Below are 18,164 nucleotides of genomic sequence, written 5' to 3'. Positions count from 1 at the left end.
AACCATAATTTTTTTAAATGTAGTATGTACAGGAGTTGGACAATGAAACTCAAACACCTGGTTTTAGAACACAATAGTTTATTAGTGTGGTGTAGGGCCTCCTCCCACACTAAAATGACAGCTGTTTCAGTTTCATTGTCTAATCCCTGTACATTAACATTAGCTAGTATAACAGAAATGGGCAGTTAATGTTCTCCTCCAAGCATGCTGAGTGAGATAGGGTTCAGATGTCTCAGAAAAAGGAAGTTGTCCAGCTGTCTACAATACATTCTCTCTTCCAGAAAGAAAGACAAATCATGACAAATGAAGTAAATGTTCATATTATAGCAGTTTTAAATAGATAAACAAAAACAGCTGTGATGCATTGAACCTCAGGGCCTTCTACGTCTTCAGAAAAGGTCTGATAGGGACTAAATAAAGCATGCAATTTGAAGCTCATTATTGTATTTGTTGAATGTAAACTATAGGTAGCATTGTAGTACAGTATTTTGTTAAGTTTCTGCTGGAAACAAGGGGGAGGGGCCCATTGCAAGTCTGTGTTTGCAGAATCTGGTCTAATAACGGCTTCTCTGCGACCACAGACTAACTCACACCACAAAGGAGCTCAGGAAGCCACACAGCTTTTTGTCAGTAATTACTTTTCACATTAAAATATTAGTGCATGCCAGAGAAAAAAACAAACAGGATTTCACTCAGCTTAAAGCTCTTTGCAAAGGCACCAGAAATAACTTTGGCTCCATGGTGCCTCTGGCATTGGCAACGTAAAGGAATCACACTACATCTTCACGTAGTTGCGCTGGAGGTAAAGGCATGGCTTGTGAGATGCTTGTCTAGTTGAGACATCATTAAGTTTTAAGACCCTCGCTATATTATTTACTTGTTGCATTATTCACTCTCTAGCTGCAGTCTCCCAAACCGAGTCAGAGTCAAGAGCAGACGTGAGCTGAGGGCTTTTACATGCAGCAATAAGCGTTGTTTTCACTTTTGCCTAGTTTTTTCATAGGTTACTACATCAGAACTTTTACAGGAACCAAAAAGGCATTTATCCTCAATTTCCATAACTCTTAGAAGTCTACACTGACCTTTAAATTGCTATAAATATTTTAACCATGTCACCACATAAACAATTAATAATGTCACTTTTGGGGATTTGGAGACCACTCTGGTGGGAATGTGTAATTTTACGCAAAATGTGGATATATATTTTATAAATATAAATAAAATTTTATGCATCTGAGCTCTTCCCCAAGAGAATGCGCCTAATGTTTTTGAGTAAGTTGGAAGCATTTTCTAAAAGGTCTTCTGAGGATGTGAAATATCTTTTATTGTCATCATATCTTCTTCAGTATAAGGTTGATTTTTCTTTTGAGGCCTCTCAGATATTCACGCTCTCAGCCCACTGAGCCAGGCCACAGCATGAACTTCTAAACAGTGTTGTTTTTCCACTCAGATAAACTTGAATTTGATTAAAACTTTCATTTCACCACTATTTTCAATGAGCTGCACTTACAGGAACTTTTACACTGTGCAGTAACACGAGAAAGCAGCTGGACGTCATTGAGTTTTCAGCGAGGGCTGGCAGTTCTGGTCCGCAGGAAGCAGCATGAATGTTGAGGACACAAAGTAGGTGGGGCAAAGTTTAAAGGAACGATACGTAACATTTTTAATCTTAGAATTACAGCTTCAAAACCATTGTGATGCACCACTACAAGTTGCAATTGATTTCAGGGCTGCTGTAAAAGTGAGTTACACTCTGTAATGGTAAGAAGGTCCCAGGAGCAAAAATGCCTAATCTTACCTAGTGTTGCTTTAACTTAATGCAAATCAGGAGTAAAACGATGGGGTGATTACCAATGGGAATTGAGCAGGATTCTATGTGCTTTCTTGCCTCAACTCCACCATGGCATTTGGCATTAGTAAAACAAAGGCAACCAAAGGTCAGCTCGAGTTCAGAAATGCCCACAGGTGTTGAGCGATGATCGGCTGCATGATGAAACGTGAAAAGTCACTGCTGGTGTGAATGCAGGGTAAGAGCTAATAAGACTGCTAATATTTCACAGTGTTTGAAAGGGCAAGTTCTATGCACTGCTCCTGTAAGTGAAAGAAAAGATGGTCTGAGAAAAATAAATAAATAAACAAAATAAAATAAAAAAAACAACAGGTGCCTCATCTTTTCAGCAATGGCACACCTTCAAAAAGGTCAACGCCGGTCAAGCAATCAAAACCGGCCACCTGGGCTCGCTGTCTGTCACTACCAGTAATAACCTTCAAACATCCGACAACAGTCCAGTCCTAATACCTTCAAGAGTTATTCGCAGAGTATTTGAACCACAGAGTTAATCAAGAAATCAAGGAAAGTCAAGCACCCTGCTGCAGTGAACAGAGAGAGAGCTGTGTAAGCAGTATTTAAACAGGCTTTTGTCTAATTACCACTTGTTCTCCCTCGTCCCCCCTGACGTTCTCCGTTAGGTCTACACACGGCCCGGGATAAACCTTTCCTGAACAAGCTCATTTGTGCCCAAAAAGTCCTTGTGGTGTGCAGGGAGTCGCTAATCCCAGAAAATCGCCCCCCACTGCTCCCTCACCTCTTCAAAGCAGCAGAGAGGAAAGGACTTTTTGAAGCGAGTATGCAGTTAGCAACACAAGCTAGGCCCCAGGCAGAGTTAGAAAAATGCCCTTTGCTACTTCTAGATGAGTCAAGAACATAGGACCCATAGGACCCATAGGACCCCAGGGGGCTGTTGTTAGTTCACCTGCTTTGTGTGGGATCAAAGACGTCAGCCATGTTTCATTTCGCTGAGCTCCAAGCCTGGAACTGAGCGCGGCTTTCATTTGGAAAGGGAAAGTTGCCAGAGGCCGAGATATCCTCACTCAAGAGCTGCACTGTGTTCTCCTCAAAGTCACCTTGAGCTCATGGACAGTGGCCAGTTCCAGTCCACTGACACCTTCCATTCAGTCACTTTAGTAATGATTAAAAAGTAGCACCAGAGCTCGGTTTGTTGTGGGATAAAAGCTTGGTTTAATGGAGTCTAGGAAAATCAGGATTTTCTTGTTATTTTACTTTACGTTTTGGATATAGTGAGATACGCAACAAGTAGTGTTTCGGTCACACGGCTCCAGGATTCTGGGTACAGGGGTCAATCTCCACCTCGGGTAACAGCGTGGGAGGAGTTTGGTGTGTTCCCCCTGTGTCTGGGTGGGTTTCCTCTGGGTGCTCATGTTTCTTGTCACATTCCAAGAACACATGTTTGTAGGTGGATTGACTGTGTGAAATTGATTTGAAAATGGGAATGGTTGGTGATATTAACTTTCTGTTTGTGGCACATTGTGGCGGCCATTTTGAAGTCGGCCATTTTGGATCCAACTTTTGTTTTTCAATGGGAAGAGGGTCATGTGACACAAACATTGGGAATTTCACAAAAACAATGTGTTCAAAGAATAAAGTTATGTTAAAACCAAGCACACCATTGTTTTTGTGAAATTCCCAATAAGTTTGATGTGTCACATGACTCTCTTCCCATTGAAAAAACAAAAGTTGGATCTAAAATGACCAACTTCAAAATGGTCGGTCACCACCCATCTTGAAAAGTTTCCCCCCTCCCATATACTAATGTGCCACAAACAGGAAGTTAATATCACCAACCATTCCCGTTTTATTAAGGTGTATCCATATAAATGGCCCACCCTGTATATTTATATATATATAATTAGTCCATGACCAAAGTTACAAACCACAACATTAGGCAAATGGACCGAAAACCTAACAACTAACTAAGATCCAAAAAAGCTTTTATGAGACGTGCTTCACAAACTTGCTCATCCTTTTTTGTAAATACACACAGGCTCCCTTGAGTCTATGTCACTGAGCGTGACCCCTGTATTGCCTGATAAGGCCTAGCCTGGCACAGGAATGCATGGCATGATAAGGGGTTCTCTGATGTTATTTCCACTTTATCGACACATCATCCAGATGTTGTCTCAAACACAAAGTGAGTGGAAACAGAAAACAAGGGTGGAGGATTTGGAAATGTTATGGGCTTCAAACTGATGTCATAGGCAAATGCCAGTTTAGTTATGTTTTTGATCAGGGTTAAAAAAAAAGTGACTGGGAAATAATGAGCAGCATCATTCTCACAGAGAGAAAACCTGCACCAAAGTCTGTGGACACAGTGGTCTAATTGTCCCCACACAGCATGTATCATTTCCGTATATGTGCATTAAATAACATTAGATTCCCTGATGCCACATGACTACAGGGGTGTTAAGCCTCTGGCTATGGGCTTTAAATCTATGGAGCTGCACTATCTGAGCTAATACAGCTTCATCAAATACCATTATGATGGGTGGGAGTGGCATTTGTTGTATATTAATACACATGGAATTTAGCAGGGACTATTTACATCGACTCAAAACTTCTGACAAACAAGCATGAGCTCCCCAGGGGAGTTGTGTGATTGTGTCTGAGAATATAACAGCACACTGGAGGTCAAAAAAATCAGCAAGGGTCAGATGAGAGCTGAGTGGCCTTATCTTTCACTGTGTGTAAAGAGGAACCCACACCCTAAAGTATAAAATTAGCCACGGAGCCTGGGACTCACACCAGGCTCAGTTAGCCAGAGTTGCATAACTTTTGCACAGTAGTTGCTAGACCAAGCACACTCTGTGATCACAGGTCACTAACAAGTAGGGCACTGAATTAATGGATTCTACCAGGACGATTAGTTTATCTCAGTACTGCTCACCTCCAACTTAAAGCAACACTAGGTAAGATATGCTATTATGGCTCCTGGGCTCTCCCCTACAGATGCAGAATGTAATTCACTTTTACAGTACCGGCCTGAAATCAAGGGCAGATGGTTTCCTACCCTCCTCCAAAAGTTACATGGTGCAGTTTCTGCAGTGCTGAGCCCAGAGTAGCAAGGACAGAGGCTCTCTTTTCCCTATTACAGCTCAGTGAAGTGTCAAAATTATTTTGAAGCTATAATTTTAAAGTAAAAATACTACCTAATGTTGCTTTAATTTTAGCTTTTTATGGAGCACTGCCTTACTGTGTTTTTACATCTATTAGCCCAGGACAACCCTGTGGGTTTCAAAGAATGTGGGGTAACTTCCCAGAGTAAACTTTATACCCCTGAAAATGTTGCTGAGATGAATGAAAACTGAAAATCTAGAATGTAGAAATTAGCTTTGAACCATTTTTGGAAAATTCATGAGTCTCTAATAAAAAAAAAAAGACATCCAGAGAAAACGTAGAGAAGAACCCCCCAACCACGGCCCCCCATTCTTTTTCCAAAGATGGAGAGGAGGGTGGAAGGAGCATGGAGGAGGCCCAGGTCAGCTGTACAGAAGTGGCTGTGTGAGTTGTAACAGTCACACTCAGCCTCTCTGACTCCTAGAGACATCACATGGCTTTCCCATCTCTCCAATTAGCTGTTCCTTTCACTGCCCTTAGCCATGGACTGCTCACTATTTATTTTAGCAGTTGTCTGGCAACCGAAGTTGTGATGGGAAAGGGCTTCAGCTTGTCACGAGTAACACATCTTCAGCTCTCTTTAATTCTGGTGTACAGATCCATACACCAAATATCATACAACTACAACTGCTTTTATATAGCGTCAGGACATAGGGTCACGTATATGTTCCAGATGGAGGCCTGCATGGTCATGAGACTTAAACACAACCAAATGACAAGCATGAACAGGGATAGGTTACAGATCATAGACTAAGCATCATTGACTTGTTTCAAGACTACAAGCTTGACCAATAGAAAATTAAATGTAAAAAGGACTGAGCTTTCTCTGTAGACAAACACAGACGCAGGCCAAGACTCAGGATGTCTTTAAGTGGGTCAATGCCCCACCAAGCAGCCTTCAAGCCCCACTCAGTTAATGCCATACACATATTTCTCTAGGTGGAAGCAAATACTTTTATAGTGCCATTACCGAATAAACACACACATTTGGGGAAGGAAATATACTCCAGCATGTGTCCCACCAAATCGCCTCAGTGAGCATCAGTGAAAGCAGCAGGTCTTCACTCTGAGTCTCTATACGCACACCAGACACACGTGCACACAGAGAGGACAACAGATGATACTCTACAGGCGAACACAGAGCTGCTTAAACCTCTCCATCAGGATAAAAAAAAGACAGATTACTCTGTGAGAGCTGCTCTATAAACATAAGGAGATGAGCAGCAGGGATGGCTAGGTATGTTCCTGTATTCAGTTTAGCAATAATACGAATTGCTGTTTGTTAACTATAGCCTATTTTATTCTGTTCTGTATTCTCAAGTCCAAAATTCAGCTTTCTATCATTGTGGTGGCAAATGGTGCCATACAATCCAGAGGCCATGAAAATGAGGTTAAAAAGAGTAGTTTTCTTTGTTTTATTACCAAAAAGAAAATTAAAATATACCAACAAAAGTTATGTTATACATTAGTTATGTTGCAGACGGAAAAAATCTTGGATGCTTGAAGTTTTTCAGCTTCAGTTTAAAAAAAAAACAAAAAAAAAAACTCTCTCAAGCTTCGTCTATGCACTTTAAATAGCCCACCAGATTAAAATGTACAAATCTAAGTGTACCAGTAGCTAACCATTGAAAAATGGCTAACAAACCAAATGTGTTACAGGTTTTACTGGTAAAGCAGCTCTTACAACATGAAAAGTAGTGTTTCTGAAAAAAAATGACTGGTGAATGTGTGAGAACAGTCATGACAACAGCAGAGAGGTTATGACCTCGGCGATGTTATGTACTTTGGTTCCACCTATAGGCCGTATCATAGTACTACCACAACAGTGCCGTTATATTTGGTATTTTACTTACAAAATGATAGATTAATATGTTCAAGTCCATGAATTATGAGTAATGCTGTTTCTAATGCAGTTTATAATACAGTCCACTCTGTTAAATATGAATTTTGATTAAAAAAAAATACGATTTGTCTTAGTTTTTCAGTCCTAAATTAATGTACAAATGAAGCTACGTTAGCCATTTAAAACAATACCCGTGTGTGTGAGCACCTACTAAGCCCAAAGCTAGTTATTTAAGTCGCGATTTCCAATCAAAGAGTCCCGCCCACCAGATGAAGTCACAAATTCACTAGTGTCTGAGCTTCAATTGCGAATCCTGACCTCTAGGTGGCACCATGACTTTACAAATCCTGAGAAGAAGCTCACAGACTTCTTGAGCTTTCTTTGAGAATGACACAGCATCAACCCTTTCCAAAACGTCCAGTACCCAAACCTGACCACCTTATCAGCCATTTGTGATGCTTTTTTCACTAATGCATTCCTAATGATCACTTAGCTATGCTTCCCTGCAACAAGCTTGAGCCTAATGTTTGTTTAATCGAGGACAGAGCGAACACAGTCTGCCTCCTTGCATAAGAGTGACCCAGTAGGAGCAGTCTCCTTGAGCCTGTCCACAAAGATTCAGGTAGCAGCGCCATGCTCAGAATGACTAACAGCTTCCATCCGTCAGTGCTCATCAGCCTCGGTACCACAGCAACAGTGTCTCAGAGCATCGAGAGGAAAAACAACTCAGCATCCACAGCCTCGCTATCTTTACCTCCCTCCCTTTAACACCATGTGTCCAGATGTTTGTAGGCAGCACTTCCTTAGTTAATTTAGTCGTCTTTAAGAGGACCTATTAAGAAAATGATGCACCTAAATCAGTAAACATGGGATATAAGGAATTCTAATAGTGTGCTGTAATTTATGTGATGTGTTGACACTTCAAAAATTGTCCTGCCTCCTTCCTCTGAGTCTATCCCATCACAATGCTGGACATGTGAAAACGTGATATATACATACATTGAGTTCAGAGAAATAAGAGCACTAATTAAAGAAGAGAAAAGAGAAAGCTAAAATGGAGAATTAAAAAAAGCATATATATTATTCTCATTTAAAGAAACAGGTACTAAAACTAAAAAGGTCTTTCTGAACAGTGCTGTTAAGACAGGGGGAGAACAGTGCTGTAGTGTTTGATCTTTGTGGAATTTAGACCAAAGCATTTCAGACTATTCTTTATTGCATGGTACCTACTCTACTTTACTCAAATATACATACCTTTTTTGCTTTTCCATTAGGCAAATCAGGTCCCTGGTATCTGGAACCGGGTTCTTTTTTAGTACCTGCTCGCTCATAGTTCCAAGTGAGCTGAATAGGGGCTAAACCGTGAAAAGGCCGAAGAGATTTGTCAATCAAAATAAAATGCAGACATCCAGCACAAATTCACCTTCTGTAAAATCTCCAAGCAGTAGAGATCACGTTTGTTTTTATCTGACTCATAAGCGCAGCTCATAAAGTATGATGTGGTATTTTGAAGAGGTTCAAACTCTCCTTGGATTGGTGGCTGACAAAAGACTGTAGTGAGAAATGGACAGTGCAACAGATAATGAATAATCTATGCTGATTAGTCTTCAGTCTCAAACAACAACAACAAAAACACAAACACAAGAGAGTAAACCGTGTTTAACATTACCGCCACTGGTGTTGTGGTTTTCAAAGCACACGTTGTGTTTCCATTACAGACGCTGTTTTGTGAGTTGAACATGAACCTTAAACTCCATTCCATTCCAATCCATGCTTTTACTGCTCATGACTGTTGATAAAAATAACAGACTCGCCATGAATAAGGTAAACATGAGATTACTGTTTCCTGGATGTGGTAAGTAAAGTAATCTCATTATAATTTGAGTGAGGTAATTAGTCACTTTCAATGGAGTCATGTTTCAATATTTTAAAAAAAAGGGATAGATTTCTCTAATGTCAGGGATGGTCAATCAGCGTGACAGTCTAGAGGCCTGTGTGTCTGAAAGAAACAGTTTACATGGAGGCTGGGACGACTCCGTCAAAACAAAATTCCAGTCGATCCAGGCGCCTAATCAGACATCAACAGTGGCCTAGATCTGTGACCCGCTCACTTAGACACACCTCCACTCCACTGTGTATATGTCTGTGATTGGAGGGAAGGAGTAGTCTATGACCTTGATTCACCCACACTGTACGTTCAGCTTTTTCCATGTAAACATAATAAAGAATCTATTCTTACTGCTACTCACTCTGTTTTCCTGTTACGCAGATCAATAGTGTTGCATTTTTCCGCAGACAGACTATATAAGCCTGGCTGAGTGGTTATGTAAGAGTGTGTGTAGATGCTCATGTTCGTCGGCATGGAAAACTGCGTGTGAAGAGCTTGTCATTTGCCCACGCACACTCGCCCACACACTCGGCTACTCTCCAGGTCTGCAGAGAGTGGCCGTCCTGACATTCAAGCCTCTTTCATTCATTTTATCACTTGATCTTTTACAACTTGGTAGTAAGACAGATTGAATTAGAATGATACAGACTCCTACACTCACAGGTACATGCATTGGTTTGTAAGCACCCCATAGACGTCTGCTAGCATGTTGCTAATTTTTTTCCCTGGGATATATAGCACCAAAGCTTTGTCTTAGAGGTTGGTTGCATTATCTGATACTCACACAGAGGGCTGGGTTGACCAGTTTTTTTTTTACTATTACCTTTTCTCAGTTTCCTGCCAGCTACACTGTAATATTATTGATAATTAATTCATTTAAGCTGTGCACTGTGAGCATGTGAGCAAATACAGATGCTCCTGTTAGCTTCTGATTAAACCTGGCATTCCCAGCACTGAATAAGTGTTAATAATTGTGCTCAAAAGTTTGTGCATGCCATGTTAGGTTTAAGTGATATATAGAGAAAAATTGAAAATTGTTTCACAATTTCTATGTGGCAATATAACTGAAATGTTGGTAAGATATCACCACATGTTGTGTAATGTAATTTCTCACATATTTATTTCATACAAAGTCAGAATCTTGGTATCAATTGTTTTGTTGTTTTTACTGAAAGTTTGAAACTTATATTTATTCATTCATTCATTCATTGTCTGTAACCCTTATTCAGTTCAGGGTCGCAGTGGGTCTGGAGCCTACTCGGAATCACTGAGTGCAAGGCAGGAACACACCCTGGAGGGGGCGCCAGTCCTTCACAGCTACACACACTCACACCTTAACACTTTTTACACAATTGACTTGAGTAGTCAATCCACCTACCAATCTAAGTTTGTGGACTTTGGGAGGATATCATTACAACAAAAATACCCCCAAAATATTGTAATAATATTTGGGGCGATTTAGGGTATGAAAATATTCATATCATTATTAATATGAAAATAATAATTAACTTTCCATGATGAGCCTTTAATGGATCTGTCCCGGACCTGGCAGAAGGGTGAACAGTGACATCGTTTACTGCACTGTAACTGGAACAGTCTGGCATGTGGGCCATTACGCTATCAGTTTTACATCACTGATGGCACAAACCCATGACCTCTGGTCCACATTCATCAGGAGCAGCACAGTTCCAGAGACAGTGAGAGACAGAGATGTGGTCTGCACACCCCCCACCCCCAACCCACCCCCTGGTCTCTGACCACTCGCTTTCCTAATTATAGGTCACTCGACAGCAATGCAATTGCCAAACGGGGTCCAAAATAGGCTCTAATTAGACTATAAATGCATACTTTCCTATGTGGATTACAATGAAGCTTTTTGGATCTAATCAATGACCTGTCATCAAGACTAAACAAGAAAGCAAAAGAAGCCAAACAGAAGTCCTGGGCTTATTGTTCTCCTCCTACTTGCTCAACTACACGGCTAAAAACAGGGCTGGCTAAGTTCTTGTTTAGCTTCGAGAAGCCACACGTCCCTTCTCTGATAAATGTAGGTCTAACCACATCCTACACAAAGGGGTTATCAAAAGCCTCAAGGAAGTCATCAGGCCTCCTGCTCCTTTCTAAGAAATGCATTCACATCTGCATAGGCTCAGCTTAAGAAAGCCCAAGCTTGCAACCAGTTAAAGTCAACACTTTAAAAACTGTAAATGTCTGAGAAATTACAGCATCAGTCAAATATCTGGACCCATCTGACCGTATGCATGGTGGTACAACTGGGGTTGTGGGTTCAAGCCCCGCTCCGGGTGACTATTGGTGTGTTCTCTTTGTATTCGCGTGGGTTTCCTCTGGGCGCTCCGATTTTAGTATGTTGATTGGCTATTCTAGTGTCCATAGGTGTGAGGGTGTGAGTGAATGTGTGAGTGTGTGTTGCCCTGTGAAGGACTGCCACACCCTCCGGGGTGTGTGGCCGCCTTGCGACCAGTGATTCCAGGTAGGCTCCGGACCCACTGCAACCATGAACTGTTACAGGCAAGTAATGAGTGGAAATGAATGACTGTAGCAATGAAGGTTTGGCCCAAATGTGGCCCAATTATGGCATATCTGCTCTCCTCCTATGGCCCACATTCGGCCTTGAACGATGGCTTTGACAGACTGAGTGTGGTTGCCTCAGCACAGACACAAGTCCACCTTAAATGGGCAAGATATCAGAAATCTGGGACAAATGTGGCCCACACAACACTTGCCAGGGCTGTAACTGTGTCATAACTGACAAAAATGGCACAAATTTGGCTCAGATGTGTCTGCTATCTAGGAATGTTCTTCATGACCTTAAAGATCGCTTAGTCACAAGGTTTAAGTATAAATGTCTAAGACTATTACAAAAAGAAATTGGGAGTTTCTACTAAACAAGCCATGAATCTATTTTTTGGTCTGCTTGTGATACCACAGTTCCAGCCCGCCAGATCATAAGGAACTTGGAAACTCTGAAACTTGGGAACTTGAGGCTCCTCTGGTGGGAAACCTTTAGGACCAGATCAGCCTTGCCCTTAAAGTAACAATAGGTAGTATTTTCAATTTAAAATTTCAGCTTAAAAATCATTGGAAACACTCCACTCAGCTCCAATATGGAGTATAGAGCGTCTGTCATTGCTACTTCCTCTGCAAACGTAAGGGGGAGTCCATGAGCAAAAATACCAAATCTTACTTAGTGTTCCTTTAAGCAAGTGGACACTCGCAACCTGTGAAATCTTAAGACTAGTAAATCTCCCAAGACAGAATATATATATATATATATATATATATATATATATATATATATATATATATATATATATAATGATTTATTCTATATTTGTCAATAAACTTACATTATTAACAATTAAAGGACCATTAGGTTAGATTTGTTTTTGTTTACATTTATTTGTATTTGCCCCTGGGGCTCTCAGTGTAATTCATTTTTACAGCACTGTATTTGAAACTTGAATGTAAAAATACTACGTAGTGTTACTCCAAATCTGTTTGTAGTGCCTGAATGAATGAATCAGTTTATGCTCCATAGAGTGGGTCCCACAAGTGAGGATGGCAATGTTTGAAGAAGGCTTAGTACAGAATCTCTGATACATCCATGCCATTGTCTGTGTAATGGCTGTTACAAAACGTGAAGGTGATTCATTGGAATAAATGACCGAAAGCTCCTTGAATTGGTTGCAAATACAGATTGCAATCAATCATTTTGCCTACTAAAAATTTTTCTGGAGTCCTTCCATATCAAACGTATCATTATCTTAATAAATGCTTTGTCAGATATACACGTGGATATAAGGTACACATTGAAACATAGTATATTCAGTGTTCTACATTTTTCAGATCTATTTCAAACCTGAACAACAACTAACAGATCACAGATAGAGACTTGAAACTACATTGGTTTAATCCACAACACTGTAGGATATTTCTAATCCATAAAGTCATTCCCTGAGCTGATGGAACTCATAAAATCCATCACTGTCCACCATAAATCCTCTTGGTTTCTGTCAGCATCTTTCAACTCCATCAGTAGAAGGTCACATCACAGTGCGGGTATCATTTAGTGCAGTCTGCTGTGTTTGATCACACCCACGCGTCCATTAAATCAGCACAAGGCATAATTATCCAAATCACCAAGAGCTCCATGGAGAGCTGGGCTAAAACCACTCTACAGTCTACAGATGCTAGCAGAAGGGCATCTGTCTCTGAGTCTATATCCATGAATATTAATCTCCTGAGGCAAGACCACATTTTGTAGTTTGATACTAATATAAAAACATGTTTGTGTTATGACCTTTAAATTGATACAGCGTCATATTAGAATGACACCAGTGAAAAGTCTACATTCCTTGCTAGGTCGTTACATTTGAATGAATTAACCATTTATGATCTTCTCTGTTTCTCTTCTTGAACTGAATTCTTCAGACTGAAAAAACAGCATTCCTTGTCTACGGGATAGTTGTTGGGCTACTGCTTTAAAATAAGACCTATATAACAGTTTATAAAATTATTATAAATCTGTTTATTAAATTAGGTTGTAAACATCTTAAAAGTCATAAATAATCATTTGTAATAAATAGATAAATAAGGGGAAAAATTACCTGGTGTTTGACTAATAGTAAAAGTGTAAGATAAAGTGTTGAAAATGTCAGGAGATAGAATAAGCTACATTCTGTTGGTGGTTAAACTTATTAACAGATATGTGATAAAGCTGACAGAGGACAAAGTGAGGAAAGTCTTTGTCAAAATCTGTGGATCTTAACATTATGGAGGGATGTGAGATGTGAGTTCACTATTTGGCAAATAACAGCCCACTGTTGCCCTTTCTGTTAATTATAGCTGATAATTAATGACTTTCAGAGTGTTTGCAAACAAATTTATAACCGTTATTAAATCGATTTTGCAGCATTTATATACACCTGACCCCACTAATATTTTAATGTCTAAATGCAGTAAAATCTACACAGTTTATGTCAATCAATAAATAAATAAATGAATAAATGAATTAATTAAAAACCTGAGTATTTAAAGGCTAAACCTCTGTTCAGAGGAGCACTGAGAACAAGACACAGGAATGGACTGGAACATGAATGTGAATCAGATGCCATACGCTATTTGTCTTTGTCTCCACCCTGGGAGGCTGATCTCAGAGCTAAGCCCTGAAATGCCACATCACTCTCCTCAATCTCTTCAACCGTTTGTGCCTTTTGGCCCACTCTCATTGAGACACATCTGGTAAAGGGGTGCTAATGGATATACAGGGATTGGGAGAGCCGAGGAGATGGAAATACCATGATATGTACCAAAACTATCAACTTTACCTTGACACAAATTATTTAGTACACAGTCCTATGAGGATAATTGATTGAGAGTATGCATTAATGAAGCAGCTCCTACCTTTCCTGGCACGAGAGAAGAGTTTGATGGTGACTGGGGAAGTGGAGGTGGAAGTGGAGGTGGAGACGGAGGTGCTGGAGGAGTCTTTGGAGGAGGAGCGGAAGATTCCAGTAAAGCTGAGACGGCGAGGTGATCTAGGAGAGGCCTCTTGCTGTGGAGGGTAGGGGAAGATGGTTTTGGGGGACCCCGGGCTGTTTCTGGACCGGGCCGGAGCTGACATGGGGCTGGAGGGCCGGCTGAAGGGACCCCTGCTGAAGAAACTCTTGGTAGGACTCGCCGAATGGCAACTGATCTCCCCCTGCAGGGCAAAGACATACATGGGCTTATTATATGGGCAAAAGCTTGTGGAAATGAGCAACATTTCTTCTTAAAAAAGATATTAAGTAGATTGTTGGGAAGATTAAATAAGCAAAATGGTCTAAGATTTCCCTAATATTTAGTCAGTAGCTGTGAAGAAACCCATTTATTGCAGAATTTAAACAAAATGGTGAGGGGTTTCAAAGAAAGCAATGTGTCACCAAACTTTTGAGGGGGGAAAGCAGTAGGAGTAATCAGATACTACCCTTTTGTCCACATTAGAAGGACAAAGAAATAACTATATGAAATGACAGAAATGCTAATATGAATTAGCAAAACTGAAGTCAAGTACTGTAGAATTTGAAGCGTCATTCAGCATCAACAGGTGAAAAACCCTCAAGGGAGCGGGTAAATAGTCATTAATCCTTTATGGCAGACATTGACTTTTTCAGCAATTTGTGCTACTGTAGCTCTTCTGAGGATTTAGCCCAGAGGAGCTAGCCTTGGCTCCACTCACACATCAATAAGAAATGCGCCCTCATGACCCTGTCACTGGTTTTCATTCCTAGATTCACTCCACGAACCACTGCATACTTAAAAAAGGGGCACTATGTAATATTTTTACTTAAAAAAGTACAGCTTCAAAATCATTTTGATGCTCCACTGAGCTGTATCAGGGAGAACTGAGCCTCTGTCTTTGCTACTCTGGGCTCATCACTGCAGAAACTGCAGGGTAGGGTAGTGACACATGGTACAGCTAGGACTCAAACTCAGATCCTAGTGCTTTGACTAGGTTTGTCCTCAGAATGTACAAATACAGTAGTTCTATGAGCCCTGACCACGTGGCCCCGACAGTCTTTGGTATCTATAGCATTCATTCAGAGGAATTTACCAACACACACAGGCAGACAAAACAACACAGGGCAAAAGGGCAAAGGCTCACATGGATTTACTGGGGGACTTTTGTCAAAATGCAGTAAGGCGCAAAGCATTATGACGACATTTGCTTAATAAAGGTTTCACTGACTGATCCCACTTTATATTGTCTTTAATAACTGTTTTACTAATACCTTAGGAATAGATGCAACAGCTACATAACTACAGGTGATGTACTCACAGATGGACAACAGGAGCACAGCTCATGTAAATGCACATATATCAGTTGCCGTATTTACTCATGAAAAAAACATCACTGATAAAAGCGTATTTATATGTTGTACTGCTGTAATCCATCTGTAACAGTGAATGTCCCACCAGAATTTATGGTGTTGCTGCATAATTAATGTGCAATTCCGCAGTTTTTAGAGACACACCCAAATCTGGGACTGACAATGTTCATTAATTAATTCATTCATCTTCTACAACTGCATCCATTTGTTCAGGGTCACTGTGTCTGGAGGCTACCCAGAATCACTGAGTACAGGGCAGCAGTCCATTACACATCATCACACACTCATCTAATCACTCACACAATTACACACAGCCAAGCCACCAGCCAGCATGTGTTCTTGGACTGGGAGGGAACAGGAGCACCCAGAGGGAACCCACACAGACACTGGGAGAACACACCAAACTCCTCACAGAAGGAAGGTGACCTGAGGCAGATTGAACCCAAAACCCCAGTGAACCCCAGTGACAGTGAAACTACCTGCAGTGCTACCTACAGACAACATTTAAAAACACTATTTTAAACATTAAGTGTTTTATCATTATTGCTGTGGCACGGTGGCGCAGCAGGTAGTGTCGAAGTCACACAGCTCCAGGGGTTATGGAGCTGGAGGTTGTGGGTTTGATTCCTACTCCAGGTGACTGTCTGTGAGGAGTTGGTGTGTTCTCACCGTGTCCGTGTGGGTTTCCTTCGGGTGCTCCGGTACCCTCCCACTGTCCAAAAACACACGTTGGTAGGTGGATTGGCGACTCAAAAGTGTGTGTGTCTGTGTGTGTGTTGCCCTGTGAAGGACTGGCGCCCCCTCCAGTGTGTATTCCCGCCCAAGGCTTCCAGGTAGACTCTGGACCCACTGCGACCCTGAACTGGATAAACGGTTACAGATAATGAATGAATGAATGAATGAATCATTATTGCTGTCATTTGGTGTATAATGCAAAAGTAGCTGCATTATGACAAAAAAATAATTAAATAGAAAATTATATATATTAATAATTATAATTATATTCTGTTCTGACAGATTTAAGTCTAAAGAAAAGAAACAAAACCCTCAAACATTCCAAACATTGATTAAATGCTATAAATTCATTGCTATTAATCACACAAACACAACATAAACTTATTGCTGTTTTAGAATTTGCTAACTTGAGCTTTAACATGTGATAGAGCAGGAGAAGGGATACTTCATCCTACGTTCAAAAGCTGATGGAAAAACTCAGTTCCACTCACATTCATGCATTCTAGGACTGAGCTGGAAACTGAAAAAACACGCTGACACTTGCTTTTCAGCTTTTTCCTTGTGCCCCCACATTTCAGCCTGTGCCGTTCTGATGGAAAACAAAGCTCGTGTACTATTTACACAGACACACACAAACACTACAGCACACAGCAAATATAACCCCCAACTGACCTTGCTGAGGATCTAATCTAAACCTACATCACAAAACCAAGAAAAACACTTGCAGAAATCCTCCATGTTTACAGTGTGCAGACAGGGACAAAGGTCACGGCAATAGATGTGAAAGTGCAGGTGGTGCATACAGACCCCACAACAACCTGCACCTTTGTGTCAAACAAATCAAGTATCCTTGTTCCAAAAACCGGTATCTCCATAACAGTAGCTTTGTAGAAGTGCAGGGCAATATGTCAAAAAAACAACAACAACAATATCATGATTTACCGAATATTTTAACTTGATTACGATTAATGAACAATATTTTGTTGTTGTTGTTTTGCCTCATAGTTCACTGACGAGGCTTGTACTCTAAATACTAAGTATTAAAGCTGTGATATTTTGTTGTTGGGAGCTTCTCAGTCTCTAGGGTTGAGTCATACATGGTTCATATTTGGTGATGTGATTGTGCTTCAAATGTTGAAACTGACTGGAGGGTTTAACTCTGGTGGCTGTGCTTTCAGTCCGTGTTTACATTTGTCTTGACTAAAGTAAAAACACCTTCAAACAACAGATACAGCATTTTTCTTTGGTACAAGCTGCTTGAGTTGCTCATTTGCCTCTGTGTTTTGGTTCTCCTCCATGTTGCAGACAAGGGGTACAGTAAAACTAGAACTAAAAATCAATATATAGTCGAAATAGGCCATAAAATTATATATATACAAAAATAATTCAAACTATACAGCTCTACTTTGTAGGAGAAAAGAAAAATGCTCTCAAATTTTAATAAAAATATTATATTCTGAGACATTTGAAAATTTTTATTGTGGTCCATCTGTCAGGAATTGTCTTTGTACACATGAAACACACGATTAATGTGGTTTCAGACTGGTGTAACTGTCTAAGCACAGGCCTTATCATCCGAAGACTGTGTCTTCAGTTCATACCAATGACTCAGCCTTTGGTGCTGGGGGTCCATAAAAGTTTAATTGGTCTCACTCTGTCTCAGTGGATAGGATCGCCCTCTCTCTACCCATCACTCATTAAAATGCTAGCCACTGCTGTGGTCTCTTAGGTGAAATTACATAATTGCTCAATAAGTGTTCTTCTCCAAGTCTGTTGAGTTATTTTTAATTATGCAAATTTTGAAAATATGTAAAGCCTTCGTGCATCTCAGAGGAA

At 40.5% G+C, this 18,164-nt stretch overlaps 1 protein-coding gene across 3 annotated transcripts in view; it reads right to left on the bottom strand.

The window, feature by feature from the left end:
* Positions 1–18,164, bottom strand: part of prkag2a (protein kinase, AMP-activated, gamma 2 non-catalytic subunit a) — an 80,554-nt gene that overhangs the window by 50,772 nt on the left and 11,618 nt on the right. For all 3 annotated transcript variants that reach the window (XR_010795604.1, XM_066646828.1, XM_066646830.1), the window contains exon 3: positions 14,128–14,425. Coding sequence is in view for 2 of the 3 variants with exons in the window: in XM_066646828.1 (XP_066502925.1) it covers positions 14,128–14,425 (298 nt within the window). In the remaining variant the exon portion in view is untranslated. The remainder of the gene's footprint in view (positions 1–14,127; positions 14,426–18,164) is intronic.

The sequence above is a fragment of the Hoplias malabaricus genome, chromosome 1 (genome assembly GCF_029633855.1).
Source record: "Hoplias malabaricus isolate fHopMal1 chromosome 1, fHopMal1.hap1, whole genome shotgun sequence".
NCBI classification, from domain to species: domain Eukaryota; kingdom Metazoa; phylum Chordata; class Actinopteri; order Characiformes; family Erythrinidae; genus Hoplias; species Hoplias malabaricus.
This window is presented reverse-complemented; position numbering and strand designations above follow the sequence as displayed.